The sequence below is a fragment of the Dermacentor albipictus genome, chromosome 2, assembly GCF_038994185.2.
Source record: "Dermacentor albipictus isolate Rhodes 1998 colony chromosome 2, USDA_Dalb.pri_finalv2, whole genome shotgun sequence".
In the NCBI taxonomy this organism is placed as follows: Eukaryota; Metazoa; Arthropoda; class Arachnida; order Ixodida; family Ixodidae; genus Dermacentor; species Dermacentor albipictus.
Window position 1 is genome coordinate 25324717 of NC_091822.1, and position 16656 is coordinate 25341372.

At 43.0% G+C, this 16656-nt stretch overlaps 1 protein-coding gene across 2 annotated transcripts in view; it reads right to left on the reverse strand.

The window, feature by feature from the left end:
• LOC135897914 (rifampicin phosphotransferase-like) overlaps positions 1 to 16656 on the reverse strand; it is a 219183-nt gene that overhangs the window by 8684 nt on the left and 193843 nt on the right. For both annotated transcript variants that reach the window (XM_065426606.2, XM_065426605.2), the window contains 4 exons: positions 15225 to 15303; positions 12982 to 13033; positions 2887 to 2963; positions 2618 to 2720 (listed from right to left, as the gene is read on the reverse strand). In XM_065426606.2, coding sequence (XP_065282678.2) covers positions 2618 to 2720; positions 2887 to 2963; positions 12982 to 13033; positions 15225 to 15303 — 311 coding nt within the window. The remainder of the gene's footprint in view (positions 1 to 2617; positions 2721 to 2886; positions 2964 to 12981; positions 13034 to 15224; positions 15304 to 16656) is intronic.

Sequence of the window (16656 nt, forward strand, 5' to 3'; positions counted from 1 at the left end):
GTCACCCTCCAATTTGATATTCTGGTTTCGGTGTCCCCCTCTCTTTTCCTTTTTTCACATATATATATATATATATATATATATATATATATATATATATATATATATATATATATATATATATATATATATATATATTTGAAACAACCTCACCAACACGTTTCGAAGTCAATATGCCTTTTTCGGCGCCTCAACCCAGGGTATCGCCATTTCTGGATGCCGCCGTAACGGCACCTACGTTGTGCGAGTGGGGCAATGCCCCTTGCAAGACCATGCCGCTGCCTTTCAGTCACCCCATAAATTGCACCGCAGGCTCCTCGTCGCCATCTTAACTACTCCAATATTACTCGACGTATTGCTGCTATGCTACTCAAGTCACTCTTTCAACTCATGTTTTTTTCTTGTCTTTTGCGTTACTCGCGCACTGACCGCCTGACCGGCTCTTCTAATGCCACAAAAACATGCCGCCAACGACACCCCTGAATGCTCCTTAACCTCTCACCTCCCCAATGCCCTCCCATACTGCTGTCTTTCTTAAATTTTCTTGTTTTTTTTTCGTCTTGGTGTGGCCCTGTTTTTTTTCTCTCTGCTTTTTTTTTCTTTCGCCCCGCGTTCCCACTCTCCCGCTGCTGTCCCCTCATCTTGAGAACGAAGCTCACAGACGTCGGACGACAGCGCTCATTACCACTGAAGTCTCTCCCTTTAAAACCAGCTGCCAGCGACAACACCCGCACGTGAAGTCACTGTACTAACCCTTTAAAGCTAGCATGCCGAGGATGACGAGGTCACCTTCGACGAAGATAGGCCCTCCTATCGAAACATTGGCCAGCCTTTCTGAGGCATCTTATCCCTGTTCACAAACTATATACCACAGTGTGGTATTCCATCTGTCAGCCCCTATCTTGATTTTTCACGGATCTTGGAGTCGATGTACAGGCACAAATTCAAAAAAGATCATCTTTCCTAAGTCTTATTCCTGATTTGCGGGCACCTTTTCAGTCGCCCAGTGCACTTGGGCCGCCATAATAACTGATGCTGCTTGCATGCCTGCCGATCCGAAAACGAATGATCAGACGCAGAAAATTTGGGCGAATACAGGTCCTCTTTTATTTGAAGAGGCATGCTATAATTCTGAGCTAGGTGTCCCGTTTTCATTTACCCCGTTTTTATGAAAGTTTTATTCCACATGACTAAAGGCCGAATATACAAAGGAAACAGACGACATTGGGAAAGAAATTTCTCCTGTCTCGCGATCGAACCAGGGACCAGCGCCTTTCTGGAATAGTCACTCTATCATCTGAGCTGTGTTTAACGTGATGTAAGGGAGTTCTCGAGTCCCTATGGGTAGCGTTCCGGAGAATGACCAATCTGTGAACAGTGCCCAGACAGAGGCGAAGCAACGTAACGAAGAAGAAACCGTTTCATTACAACGCTACGTAACGAGTCAGCTCTACGAGGTGCTCGCAACGAAGAGCGGAAGCTCAATTATCACAGCTGAAAGTCGCTCGCAAGAAGTGATTTTTATACTAAAGCAAAGTGTGAAACCTGGTTAGTTGCTAATTCATAATGATGTGCACAGGACTACAGCGGATAATGGATGGAAATGTACGGCGGATACAAGCAATGACTGCCAATAAAACTTTATATTTAGTGAAACTATATTTATTATAGCATAAGATTTCTAGTTGTGAACTAGGAATTGCGGTTTTTATAAGGAATGACACACATGTAACACCAATCACCAAAAAAGGTTTGTTGATTGCAGAATAGGTGTGGCACATGACATCACCCTCTCCTGTGGCCTAAGACACTTGGGGAAAACGTACTGATGCCTTAATATCAAATTATGGGAGCAATGTTTAAATGTGTCGAAAGAGAGACTTTACATTGTCGCCAGTGTGCCTGGGCTCCGCTGCTGGAAAAATTCATAGTAATTGCTAAGCAAGAAAGCGATACCAGTAGGTTAATATTCAAGACCACGGCTTTTGCTCAAGTCAAGTATCTATGTCAGCCTTCGGTCCCCCTGGCGGAAAAGGCGCTTCTGTACCTGGAATTCGCAGGAAGTGCTGGCGCTGTATTAAGCTATATAGGTGTTTGTCAAAGATTAGAGTCTTTCTTTAATCGGAAGCATGTTTCGGCAGCTGCGACTGTAATCACGTGAATATTTGTCACTCAGGCCAGCCGTAACGGAGGCTAGTAGATAGCTGCACGACGGCAAATTATTGGAGAAATCGAAGCGCAGGGAGCATGGGTGCACACGGGTTGATGAAAATTTTTCTTTTCGCGAACCTTCTTCCTCTGCCTTGCAGGCTTCCGTAGCACTAATTTCCCATTCCCTGTTTTTTCCCCCGACACAGGTTTCATGCACCCTTTGTGATACCTGGGGTGTCAGTGCAGAGAAAATTATGCAGCTCTATCAGCGTCTTCGCTATAGATTGCCCGTCTAAACCCCGCATCTTCTACAACCGCTAAAACACCACTATTCCCTGGTGGCAGAGAAATTAGCGTGCCCTACTGCATTCAACTATTCTTCGCTTGAAAGCGCTCCTCCGGCCTCTGCGATCTTCAGAAAGTTCTGAGCGGTCAGGCAGCCGTGTGCACTATTGGTGATGCTTACCGTGCGAGATAAGTCCTCCGAGCTCCGTGACGACTCCGGACAGGAGGGGAAAGAAGGGGCTCCAAGCAATGTCGGTACAGTACGCCACCAGCACGTCTCCCCTCTGCGTGCCAAAATTAGAGCTATATCAGAGGCGACGAGCGGACTGTCGATGCTTTGATTTGACAGCCCCATGGCGTGCATGTAACGTCTGTATTGTTAAAAATAAGCATGCTATAAAGCTTTCCCCAGACGTACGGCAAACGAAGCATTCGATATCATGAGCTCACCTCTATCTGTGTGGCTTCGTCGATGGTGTGCACCACGCGAGCCGGACCTTCGGCGATCCCGCCGCTTACTGGTGTGCCTGCAGACGAAACAAAATGGTCAGTGATGTACTCATCGCGGCAAAACTAACTTCATGTGTGTACATCGCCCGTAACCCATGAATACCCGCCATGACTCTCTTTCTGTCCAGGTGAGGGTCGCGTGGTATTAAGGGTAAACTAAAGCCTACCTATTTTTCCACGTCCTCAGTTAGTGTAAAGAAAGACTAAAAAAGTACGGAATTGTTTAATTTGTGCGGACATTTCGACGTGCCTTTTTCGCCGAACGAGTGCCGTCTGTGTTCTTCTTTTGTCCTGTTTCTCATGCGCTACACCTTTTGCCTCCATCACGATATACTAAGTCCAACGTGCTACTTTAGTCTCGATCCGTACGCAAGCGCTTGAACGTCCATGTAAGATAGGGAAGAACTTGCGCAGCGGATAGTCGTGGTGTTCTGTTGATGGGTTTAACTACGCTAACCGTGTTCTTTATTAAGGCGATAGCGTTAAAGAGCCAGTGTCGCAGAAATCCCGCGTTGGCGTCCAGTGTTGGACGTCGTTTGGCAAAAAGATTTTCGACCCACACACACTCAGGCCATTCATGTGACACAAGAAATTCACTGAACTAATTAAATTTCTCAAGCTAAATACACGCAGACTAAGACATGATAGCTCTCGGCGTGTAATTGGAATATACGAGAAAAAATAATTCTGTTACGTGAAAACTCAAACCCCTTTTCCATCGCTTCTACAATGCACAGACTGGATACGGCGTCCGCCATTTGCACACGCCGGCGCGTAAATATCTGAGAGTCCACGGAGCGGCGCGCCCGCTTCCATGAAACACATCCAGATGGCGCTCGCCTCCACCGCATCGCTTCGAAAATCACTTTTAATGCAGCCATAATGAAGCACAGAGCGCTATGGGGATACAATACGTACGAGGTCCTCCGAGGTATGTGGAAAGGTGTAATGGTTCCAGGACTTACTTTTGGAAATGCGGTTGTTTGCTATAAATCAGGGGTACAATCAGGACTCGACGGGAACCAAAGGTCAGTGGGTCGCCACGCATTGGGCGCTCACGGGAAGACTACAAATGAAGCTGTGCAGGGTGATATGGGCTGGACTAGTTTTGAAGTGAGGGAAGCTCGCAGTAAAATTGATTATGAAGAACTACTGGTCAATATGGAAGAAAGTAAATGGGCTGGGGGAGTGTTGAGGTATATATACAAGAAAAACATTGATTCACAGTGGAGGAAAAGAACTAGGAAGCTTGCCAACAAGTATGCGGCCTGTAGGGTGGGCAACACAGCAACAAAGAACGCCCAGGGGAAAGTCAGAGAGACTGAAATAATCTCATGGGTGGCGGCAATGCAAAAGAAACCTTCCATGAGTAACAACTTAAGAGAAAAAAACGAAATCAGGAAAGAAACCATTTATGATAGCTCAAAGGGAAGCTCACTACTTTTCGAAGCGAGATCAGGATTCCTTAGAACACGCATATATAAAGCGAGATATAAGAAGGAAGAAGAAGCATGTGCTTGCTGCAGTAAAGCAAAGGAAACGATGGAGCATGTCGTATTGGAATGGGAAGACATCTGCCCAGTGGTCGATGTAGGCGCCACTGGTCTCCTTGAAGCGCTTGGGTTCAACGAGAGCAGAGGAAAAGTAAAAATGTCCGCAGTAGAGATTAGTAAGAGGCTACTGGAAGACTGGTGGAACAAAAGTAGAGAAACGGCAAAAAACAGAGACCTACAAAAGCAAAGTTCGCAATAGGGGGTCAAAAAATGTGGTGAGAGTTCATAGTGTTTATTTCTCTTTCTTTTCTTTTTTTATCTTGGGTAGGACATATGCAGTATAAGAGCAAGAGCTTTGTTGCGCAACCCACGGCACCGTTCCAATGAGGACGCTCATAACTTCCATCCATTCATCCGGAAAAGCTGGATATGCCTAATGATTGAAGAGAATGGCATGAGGAGAATGATGTGAGGCCTAGCGAAGCCAATGTTGATAAAATAAAGAAATCTTACTCACTCGAGATTTTGCCGATGCCATACTGTTTATAAGAGCAAAACGTAACAGCACCGCATTGAAGAATGCGATGAACGAGTGACTTGTAGAGCAGTAATTTTGTATCCTTAAGAGCGGATCTTAATTTACGATCAATACACGCAATTTTTGTAGGGCTTTGTTAGTAATATCAACAATATCGGCAGAGTAAAATATTGTATTGGTGAAAATTACGCCAAAATGTTTGTATTTCTTTACGCAGTCTAACGTTGAATCGATAAAGCTGCATTCAGAGACCTATGGAGATGTGCTTCTTGTGAAAGAAATTACGAAAGTTTTGTGAAGCGTAATGTTGATCTTCCACTTCGGGCACCATGTATAAAAGAGTCACACAGACGTCGATCACCTTCAGGTGATTTGATTACACCAAAGATTACGTAGTTATCTGCACATAAACGAAACTGAGGGCAAATGTTACTAAAGAGATCGCTAATGTTGAACAGAAAGAGCAAGGTTTTGAGCACTGAGTCCTGCGGAATGCCTTATAGTGTGTTAAAGACAGTGGAGTCGGTGGCATCAAGCTTAGCAAAATCAGAGTGGTGACAAAGAAAAATAGAAATTGAGGACAGTAATCCAGGCTTATTCACAATAGAATTTAGTTTTGGAAGGACTTTAAGATGAAGTACCAGGTCAAAAGCTTTGAGATAAGCATGACCCGGTCGCGTTTGTTCATGTGGAAAGCGACGTCATGTACAAAGCTGCCTATTAGTGTGTGCCAAAACTTCTCAAGTATACGTGTTGTACAAAAGATAACAACTTGTTAGATTCCGTGAGTTCCATAATATTCTTACTGATGAGGCGCTTTTAATTACACTTAATCAACGCCCAATGATGATGATGATGATGAGCGTCTGTTATGGCTCGCACCCACTCAGGGGGTTAGGTCAAGAATCGGGCGGCAGGAGTTAGATAAAGAAATCCTACATGTAGATGTAGATGTAGGTCCTTGTGAACAACTAGCACGTACCCACTCGAGGGGATTTGCCAAGAATCGGCAAGAATATAGTAAAGCGTAAAATAAGTAAGAATTATATGGAAGGCAAGCTAGGGATTGTGGAGGCTGCATGATTTTATGACATGGAAAATCCTTTCCTAACCATATAGTAGAAGCAATCCAAGTTCAATTTCGGTGAGAGAACAGTAGGCTAAAAATTTCGTGTTCAGAGTTTAAATCTCATTGATCGAATCTAAAACAAAATCTTGTATGGGAATGGTAACCTTCCCGTCGCTATGCCCAAGTGTAGAGGCGCCCCAATAAAGCACATTTTCAAAAGTTAAATCTAATCCAAGAAGGCGGAGTGGTGTTTCTAGGATTCGCTTTCTAAAGATAATAAATGTTCGAGAAGAAATTAAGAAGTGGTCTATAGTTTTATCTTCCCTACTCATAGGACAAATAGGTGAGGGGGCCAGACTAGCCCTGTATAAACAAAAACTTAAAGAAGGTATGCCACAGTGAAGAGCACTAGTAGTTACTCTTCGCTACTAGTAGTAGAGTGGCAGAGTGCTTTCCAGGAGTATTGATAATAAGTGTCTAAAATCCAAGGAATTTGTTACAGATTGCACAGAGAAGTTTCGCATCTTCTTTTGCCTTCGAAATCTTGCAGTTATTATCCAGGCTGGTGTGGGCAGAATTTCAGGGGCCGGGCCCGCTAGCGACGCTTTTGCCAGTGAACCAGCCCTTTAATTTAGAACTAGGCCTGTATGCGCAGCTATCTAGACTAGATGGATATCAGTTAAGTGTTCAAGTACTTCAGATTAAATTCAGAACCCGAGATTGATCATTAGGTGCTGTGAGTGAAGTACACAAGGACAAAGAATGAGTAACCATGAGTACATAATCTATAGGGCTTAATTTACGAAGGGTAATAGCGTTAAAAATTATGTATCAAATATTGGTACAAAGTCTGGAAATCGCAGGGGAAATGACCAATAGAGAATTGGCCTGAATATACCTATACCACATATTTTCTTGGTTCTGCGTGGCACTAGTCTCACTGACTACATTTGTTTGTGATTTTATTCAATAACCTTGTAAAATAGCACTTAGGTTTTGGTAAGCTAGGTGTTTTGCATTGCTTGGAAAAATTTCGCCAAATTGTATGCTAAGAGAATTTTACCCGTCACAAGTGGCATTTACCTCTCTCATCCTAACGTGGAACGGATCGAGAAGAGTTTGTACAAAATTAACTTGAAGATCGTTGAATGCAGACTAATCGGCATGGAAAAAAATACTAGGCTGAGAAATGAACACTGTATGGCAAAATTTTATTGGCGATTCGGACGCCCTTAAAAATTTTTGTACAATGACCACGCGAAACCGAGTTACAAGAGAATGAATTATTGTTCCTACACACAAAATAGTATTTGCTACAAATTTAGGCAGCCCTAAACATAGCCATAATGCCTGCTTCTATAGAAGAACCAGGGGGCGAAGCTTACAGGCAGGCGCGCCAGAGTATAGTACACATCCCAATTCCAGGAAAAGGCATACATACACAAGGCAGATTAATTACAAGGTGCCCCTGCACATCCCTAATTGGCTGTTGCTCAATCTACGCAACGAAACCACCGCTCGAACATCCTTAGCTGCAACATAATCTATGCGCGCACGCCATGAAAGAGAGCTGTCGTATATAACACCAAGACATTTAACAGCCTCTACTTGTGAAATGAAATCGAGCTGGTACGACAGAGGTATTTGTACTGGAACCTTCAGAGGAAATACGAGCAATGAACACTTGTACGCATTTAGAGCCAGACAAATGGAATTTAGCCAAGTTTCTAGAACAGATAAATACCGTAGCATGTTTTCGTAAAGTGTTTCAATATCCTTTGCCGATGAGAAGAATGCAATGTGATCCGCATACACGTAATTGCGCAAGTCCTTTTGGGTGAAATGGAGCTGAGTAAAATTTTAAAAACTGGAGATTGAACAGATACGCATGGAAATTTTGCCTGTCTATATGCACTCGATGAAAACCTGTTTTAGAAGCAATACAATTCTCTGCCACTTAAAACTTGCGTAACTCATGCTTGCAAATATGCAGGGAACTTCAGTTCTCACAGCCGGCATCCCAATTTTTCCTGCTCGACGCTATTGTGTGCCTTGGTGATAGTACTAGTATACGACTATACAGGTCAAAATGCGCTTGCCATATGGAACACACCGGCCTGAAAGCAATTAGTCATGAACTAAGAATGTTTCTTGTATTAATAATATTTATAACGTGAACGTGTAAGGCTCTTTTTTCAACTTTACGAAATTTGATCTAAAGGCGATTGGTCTAATGCTGTCTAGCGTATAACCCTCTCCCAGCTTTTTAGGTAAAGGTTAAATATTTGCAATCTTCGATTATTGTAAAACGCAAGCTCTTCTGAGTGAATAATTTATGATGTTAATACATTATCTTGCGTGTCTCTATATGAATTCTTATTATGGCTGATGTCACTCCATCAGAGCCAGCAACCGCAGTTGTAATTTTCTGTAAGAGAGATGACAATTCATCCACAGATATCTCCGTAAAATCCTCATCAATGTCGGAAATCAAAGTCGGGGGCACGAAAATTACATGAAAAGCGATGTTCCAGGCCTCTAAAGAGAACTTCCAATGAGTCTATCATGTTATGCGGGGATAAAACTCTAGATTCGACGTTTGCCGACAGCGGAATCATTTTCTTGTATCTAGTACAACCGAATATCTAGTACAGCCAAATAGTGCACGTTTGTTATTTGGTTTGGCAAGAAAATAAAAATGTTTTATGTCGGATTAATCTTTTGCTTTTGATGCAAGACGTTTAAATGCGGCTGCAACAAATTTATAGTCTGACCAATTTTTCGGGCATTGGTTATGTAACAGCTTCTTCCAGACGGCTTTCCTTCTATGATCCCGCCAGCAGTCAACATTCCACCAGCACGAAGAGGATTTGTCTTTAAGTGAGTGAACCTCAAATTCAGCTTTTCTACGGGGGTCCGCTAAGAGTGAACAAATCGTAATGCTTTTTGTTCAATTCACTTCAGATAGGGCTGTCAATGATTACAGTCAAACTACTTTAGAATTTACTATAATTTATGTTTATTTGTGCATGCGACACTAAGAATGCTACCGGGCACATAATCTCCAAAATCATCGGAATGTGGTCATTATATGTAGCATAGTCAACCATCGACCAGGACGATACGCAAAAACCTGAGCAAGAGAAACTGAAATCTAGAGAAGTAGCTAAACCTCTAACTAAAGTAGGATAACCTGTTTTTTGGCATAAGAGATTATTGTTCTGAGACCAATGCCACAGTCGAGTACCGCACGGATCTGTTCTTAAGCCCCATGTTAGAAGATGGGAGCGGAAAGCACCCGCCAATATGACACCATTTCCTCTAATAGGAATTACACTATCTAGAGGCAGTCTGTCGTGAACCCCTGAAGCATAGTGTACATTGGCGATGACAAATGACCGCCATAAAGGTACATTTAAGGCTAGTAGTAGAATTTCGAATCCAGGGGACAGAAGTTTCAGTGCTATCTTTGCTTAGTGGCTAATTCCGGATGAAACTAATGTAAGTTATCCACCACCTTCTCTAGACCAATCTAAAGAAAAAGAGCGATAATTTCTGAGATGAAAATTTTTACCTTGAGACAGCCAAGTTTGTTGTAAAATGATTATATTCGGATCTAATTGAACAGTGAGACACGACAAATCTGTGTAAGCTGCATAAATGGAATGCAAGTTCCACTGTAATACTTTTAAAAAACCTGTTGTCGAGATGGTATTGCATTAGCAACAACCTGCTGATGCAAAATGCCTTCCTTGGGGACGTTATTAGGCGGAGATCTTTGTTCTTATTTTTACACGACAAGAAAGAAGCATGGTTTAATGTTGACCGGCTACGTTTTTCAGCTCGAGCATCGCGTTCAACATCAGTAGTGTCGTTCAAGTTCAACATGTGAGTTTTGTCAGAACGCCTTGAATATTTAGATGTCTCGCAGCTTTTATCTGAGGGAAGCAAGCTCCCTTTGTTGATGTTTACTTCTGTTGGAGTTGGTAGGTTCAAAGCTACGGTAGGATGAGCTGTTACCGCTCAATGCACCTGAATGCATCATTAGTTCTTGAAAGTTCAAAAAAGCTGAGACCTCCTTTTGGAGAGAAAATGTGATGGTACGTATCAGCCATTCAAGGGAATCACACACCGTAATGGCGAGGTGTTATTGCCAATGCGCCTCTCAAGGCATGGTCAATGCAATTTTTGCTTGAGCCAAAAGCCTTCTATGGGCGAAGCAAGCACTCTTCTGATCACTCAGCTTCCATACGTTAGAGACGTCTGCTGTGTGCGTGCGCGGATACAACCATTCCCAACTGCAAGAATCTATACACATTTAGTTCCTATATCTGCTACCAATAATACGGTGCTAAACAAGTGTTCAACGTATTCTTTCCCATATTTTCTACGCACCCACCTAATCACACAGATCACGGTGAGAAGTATACCGTGCCTTCAAGACTCTAAATGGTAGCGTGAGGGAATGTTCCTTAGCTCTATGTTGCTTCTTCAAATATAAGCCTTTAACCTTCTGTAGAATTCTTTTTTACGTAGAACGCTTCCTAAAAGAAAAAAATTACAAAATTTCTTCAAATCACGTCTGTTCAGATTAATTGTCTGCGCACACTGACATATGAAAACAAAAAGCAGGGCCATCTATAAACTAAACAAAACTAATGTTAACTAACCTCTTAGAACGCACTTTACAACGCATATTTAGAATGAAAAGCTATTGGGACACGTCTTAAAATTTGAGTTGCATGTTTCTACATTAAAAAATAGCCATGAAGACTAAAATAACTTGCGTGAAACTTTTTATTCAGTTTGGATGGGTGGTTTGATGGATGGAATCATGTTTTGAGCGTCCCCTTTGCAACGGGGTGGTGGTTTGCGCCACCAAGCTTTTGTTATTATACTGGCTAATGTGTTACGTATGTTAGACAATGAAAAAAGAAAAAAGAACTTGATGAACTTCCATAACCAAAGTTTCTCATCCCCTATTGCGGACTGTGCTTTCTTACGTGTCTGTTTTTCGTCGTTTCCCTACTTTTATTCCACCAATCTTCCCATCACCTCTTACTAATCCCTATTGCGGACGTGTTTACTTTTCCACTGCTCTCGCTGAACCCAAGTTCTTCAAGGAGGCCAGTGGTGCCTTAATCGACCGCTGGGCAGATGTCTCCCCATTCTAATAAAACATGCTCCATCATTTCCCTAGCTTTACCGCAGCAGGCACATGCTTCCTCTTCCTTTTTATATCTCGCTTTATATGTGTGTGTTCTAAGTCATCCTGATCTCGCTTTGAAAAGTAATGAGCTTCGCTGTGAGTTATCATAAATTGTTTCTTTCCTTATTCTGTTTTTTCCTCTTAAGTAGTTACTCAGCGCAGGTTTCTTTTCCTTAGCTGCTACGCATGAGATTATATGAAACTCTCACTTTGCGCTTGACGTTCGTTGTTCCTGTATTGCCCACCCTACAGGCCGCATACTTGCTGGTGAGCTTCCTAGTTATTTTCCGCCACTGTGAATCAATCTTATCCCTGTACAGATGCCTCAATACTCTCCCAACCCATTTACTTTCTTCCATAATCCTCAGTAGCTCTTCATCATCAATTTTACTGTGAGATTCCCTTACTTCAAAACTAGTCCAGCCCATATCACCCTGCGCAGCTTCATTTGTACTGTTCCCGTGAGCGCCAAATGCGAGGCGACTCACTGACCTTTGGTTCCCATCGAGTCCTGACTGCACCCCTGATTTGAAGCAAACAACGGCATTTCCAAAAGTAACTCCTGGAACCATTACACTTTTCCACATACACCGGAGCACCTAGTACCTATTGTATTTACGTGGCCCTGTTTGCTTCATTATGGCTGCATTTCTTTTCACCTTCCCTGTTATTGCTTTTTCCTGTGTTTCTATATATCCATTGCCTTCATTTATCCATATACCAAGGTATTTATATTCCGTTACCAGAGGTATTTCATGGCCCTGTATTGCCACTTAATGTTCACTGTTTTCATTGAATACCTTACACGAATACCACACGGGAATTTACGGGATTACCCGTGCGCCACCTAGAGGCGTGGTGCTCAATCCAACCCCCCTGGGAGGTAAAGATGCCTCCTAGAATAATGGTGCCACCGCGCTTGCCTCGTCCAACGTAGTGATTACAATTTGTGCTTGCGCAACTCCTGATTGGACAAATGGTCACTGCAGCAGCAGTGGCAATAAAGAGTATTTTTTTGTCGCGCGTTACAGTGAAGGCTTATGTTACAGCCGCCTACTACGACGAAGCAGGGTTGCATCGCGAGCCATCTGCCGCGTGCCTAATCGAATAACTTGGACGAATAATTGGACACCCGGCCATACTGAAACGTGCAAACGCGGAACTAGACCTTCGTGGTGACTCCCTTCAACCTTCAAATAAAAACGTGTGCCGTAACCTTTGCAATTAAGACGTTAGTTTGTGTAATTAGACCATTGCATAAAAAAATGCACCTGCAGGCTTAAGACATTCTTTACTAGCGCTAAAAAGGAATGGGACGAGAACGAAAAGCACACAGAACATTCCTAGTCCCACATCTCTTTAGCGCTAGTTAGCAATGCCGTTTTCAATACGTACCAACTAGCCCAAATTTATTATTTGAATACACTTATGACTGACGGCTGCTGAACCATCCGCTATGGCATATCGGCTATGGTGTTGCGCTGCTGAGCATGAGGTTGCGGGATCAAATCCCGGCCGTGGCAGCCGCATTTCGATGGAGGCGAAACCCAAGAACATCCATGTACCTTGCATTGGGCACATTAACGTTTCCTAGTGGTCAAATTTAATGCGGAGTCCCCAATTACGGCGTGCATCATAACGAAATTGTGGTTTTGGCACTAAAACCCCAGAACTCAAATAAATTTTATTGAATGATGGTTGCACACTTCTTGGGAAGTGTACTCACCTTTAACCAGTGTCCTGGCACCCACGCTGCCATTTTCGTTGGTGTCACTCACCTGCATGACAAACGACAAAGTGCACTTCGAGTAGCCTGTGCCAAAGCGCCCCACAACAAGTCATACTTAAACAAAGTGCACGTTTTGTTGACGGCAAAATTATATTGAGCTTGCAAGCGCAGCATCCAACTTGCAGAATAGAGTGCCTAATTTTGATTGTACGCTTTACTAAGTCACGTTAGTAAGCAACAATAGTGGTAACGCCGGAGTTTACAAAAAAAGGTTGCATTTCATGCAGCAGAAATAGCAATATGGCGTTAGTCATTAACATTTTGCCTAACGCTTACTTTAGAGCGCTGCACATGTCTTTCGCAACACCGAGCTATTTACAGCCGTCCACATCTTAATATATAGAGCTTAATATACACCCAGAATGTGGTATATACGCGTTAACGTCTTTTTGCCGCAGTTATTGGCTTCTGCGCTTCTATACGGAATCAGAAAAATTATATTTATTTACGACAATGCAGCCATATGTCGAACAGAAGGCAGGTAAAAGATCGACCGTAATGTAAGGTATAGGCCTGACACAAGCGTCCAGAGCATGTGAAAATAGGCAACACATGCAGGTGCAAATATTCTGAATTTTAATCTAATAAGTGTCTATAAACTGTATGTACCTTACATTACGTTCTCTTCATTTCGCTAAACTTTAGTATCAAATTGGCCTAATGGTAAACTGGCCAAGTCATCAGCTTTAATCCTTTATCGCAGCATCACTTACTACTTGTATATTATTAACTTTACGAATAGAAAGAGCACAATACGGCATGCTTCATAAGTGTTGTGGTTGTGACAGGCTTCGTGTCAACATCCTTGGAAGACCACTATTATCCTTTGCAGCGGCAACATACAACATGTGGCGAACACACTGAAATCCTATTCCCCCAGAAACCGTGTTTACACAGTAGGCTGGCACAGAACAACGTAAGTACAACTCAAGGAAGACAATCAGGACATTAGCATTGTGGTCTCTTTGCGTGCCTTGTGATTATACAGTCGTACATTACTGTTTGAACATAATCAATACGAATCAACTAACTGACAGGTGCTGAGTTGAGCTTTGTCCTGTGTGTTTCCTGCCTTCTGTCTTTGTCGTCATGCGCTGACCCTTCAAGATGTTTAACTGATAGGCAGCCACTTGTGAAGCCCGTGCTAAAACATGTGGGCACCGAGTCTTCACGAAGGATTCCGTAGGGGCAGGGGCAGTTTTGGGTTGCGATGACCCTGTGGCAGCCCTATTGCTCCAGGCGGAATGCGAGGCAGAGACTGAAGCCAGCTCGCGAAGCCTGCGTCCGCAACCGAGGCACCGACTCTCCTACTTATCTTCGGCACCATGTCCTGCCGCACATAGACGCGAGGCGGTCTCATCAGCTTCGCCGTCTCCACAGCCGCTTTCTTGAGGTCCTCCTCCTCAACACTGAACTCTCAACCACGGGTCGCTTACTCGGGCTAGTGCTTCACGACACTCCGCATAGTTGGACACGAAGGCTTTTGTCATGGTCAATCTAATAGGTCCAAAAAGGTTTCCGGTCATACCGTCTTGAGCTACATCAATTAAAATAGCCTACAGATATACATAACTCTCTAGCTGGCACCAGTTTTGCTGAACTAATGGAATGTCTGACAAATGAATTTTATTTCGAAGTACAAGAAAGCCACATATGTGAGCTCAACGCATATGGCCCATACTTCATATACGAACATATCGAAAGCGTGTATCTATGGTGTACTACTGGGCAAAGTAATTATTCTTTGGCTAAGTAGGCTGCCAAACATACATAACCGGAAGTTCTTTCGGTTTTGAACCCACCGGCTGCCATAGCAGGGATAAGAGTGCCTGTATTTCAGCATCCTATGTGCAGATTAAAAATGTGCCGTAATGTAATTATTTAAAGTGTAACTACCCTAATTGTGCTGAATAAGCAAATAAGCTTTTTTGATTTCTCGTACAAGGAATGGCCATCTCATGGAGTATTTAGGTTAAGAGTTAGAAATGTACTACCTGCCACATGTTATTTTTAAAAATTTGGTGCGGCTAAAAAAACACCCTGTATACTCCATCGGCATAGCCAGTGTCAGAGACGTTACAGTCTCTATTTTTGGTCGCCATAATGGTTCAACGCATAGTATAGAAAGACACACAGCAAGTCGCTTTCTTCGTAGAAGAAATACACGAGAGCGTTCTCACCATGGTAGGGATTCCTTTGACGAGCTCTGGAAACATCCTCTTCTTCATGAATGGGTGCAGCCGCTGCCGTCGAAGTGCTCTGCAAAATATAGTTGCAAACAGTGGTGAGTGTTCTGCTGATTTCGATCACCAACTTTGATTCTTTGTGGTAAATGCTAGGCGTATAATGACCTTTCCCACTCAGTATACTCGCTATCACGAAAGTCCTTTGATACCATTCTCTGACCTCAGTTTTATACAGAGCCAGCGCCTACCTCTTGGGGTGCCGCATTGTTTGAAAGGGCAGCCATCCTAAGACCGATCTCTTTAATGAGATTAGCACATTTTACCTACTTAAGTGGTTTCCAAGTTTCCAGTTTAAGCAAATGCTGTTGCAAGCAGGTTGTTTTGGTTACAACATAGTTGTAATACAGAAAGAGGTTTCAAAGTTAAAAGTGTGGGGGGAACATCTTGTTAACACAAGTATAAAATGTTACATGAAATAAGATGGCAACTAAGCTTAAAAGCAGCTGAAAAGGAAAGAACATAGAAAATTTACATCCTAGAGGCAATTTAATAACATATCAGATAGTAGAATATTGCACTGGAATTAGCAAGAAAGATAACCCTGGTTGTTTGAGCATGTGAGTATGATGAAATAACAGCAATTAGTAAAGAAGAGTTATATAAAAGTGTGAGTAGATTAAAACACAGCAACCGATTTTGCAGGACGTTTATTATTGAGCAGCTATTTGCTATAACCGTGAAGTAGAGCTATTTGAATAATACTATTTAAATCAGGAAGGCAAGTTGTCAGAAAAAGAGTGTCCTAAAACCATCGGAATACTGCGATGGAGATGGTTTATTGTTCGATGGCAGAGAATTTCAGAACGAAATATCTCCAAAGAGAACTGTCATTTAACTATAGTTTGTATTTACTGTTGGTCGCATGATATAGTTGCGTTAGGGAAGGTAGGTCAGTGGGAATGTACCCATGCGGCAACTAAACAATAAGAGACCTAGATTGAGTCGAAATGTGGAAGGTAATGGTAGAATTTCCAGATTGCGGTAAATGGGTGGTGCTGAGGCCATGTGCGAACTCTGAGTGATCATTCGGACTGTCCTGTGGATGAGTGATGACAGGTGCATTGTGAATCTGTCGGCCTGCCAATCCGTCCGTCCGTCCGTCCGTCCGTCCGTCCGTCCGTCCGTCCGTCCGTCTGTCTGTCTGTCTGTCTGTCTGTCTGTCTGTCTGTCTGTCTGTCTGTCTGTCTGTCTGTCTGTCTGTCTGTCTGTCTGTCTGTCTGTCTGTCTGTCTGTCTGTCTGTCTGTCTGTCTGTCTGTTTACGCCGACCTAGTGACACAAGTTGGGTATCTCCTTGGTTCACTAAGTGTGCGATCATGGCCGTCATGCCATCGTGGCCACACTATCGTCGGCAATACAGTGCCGTTG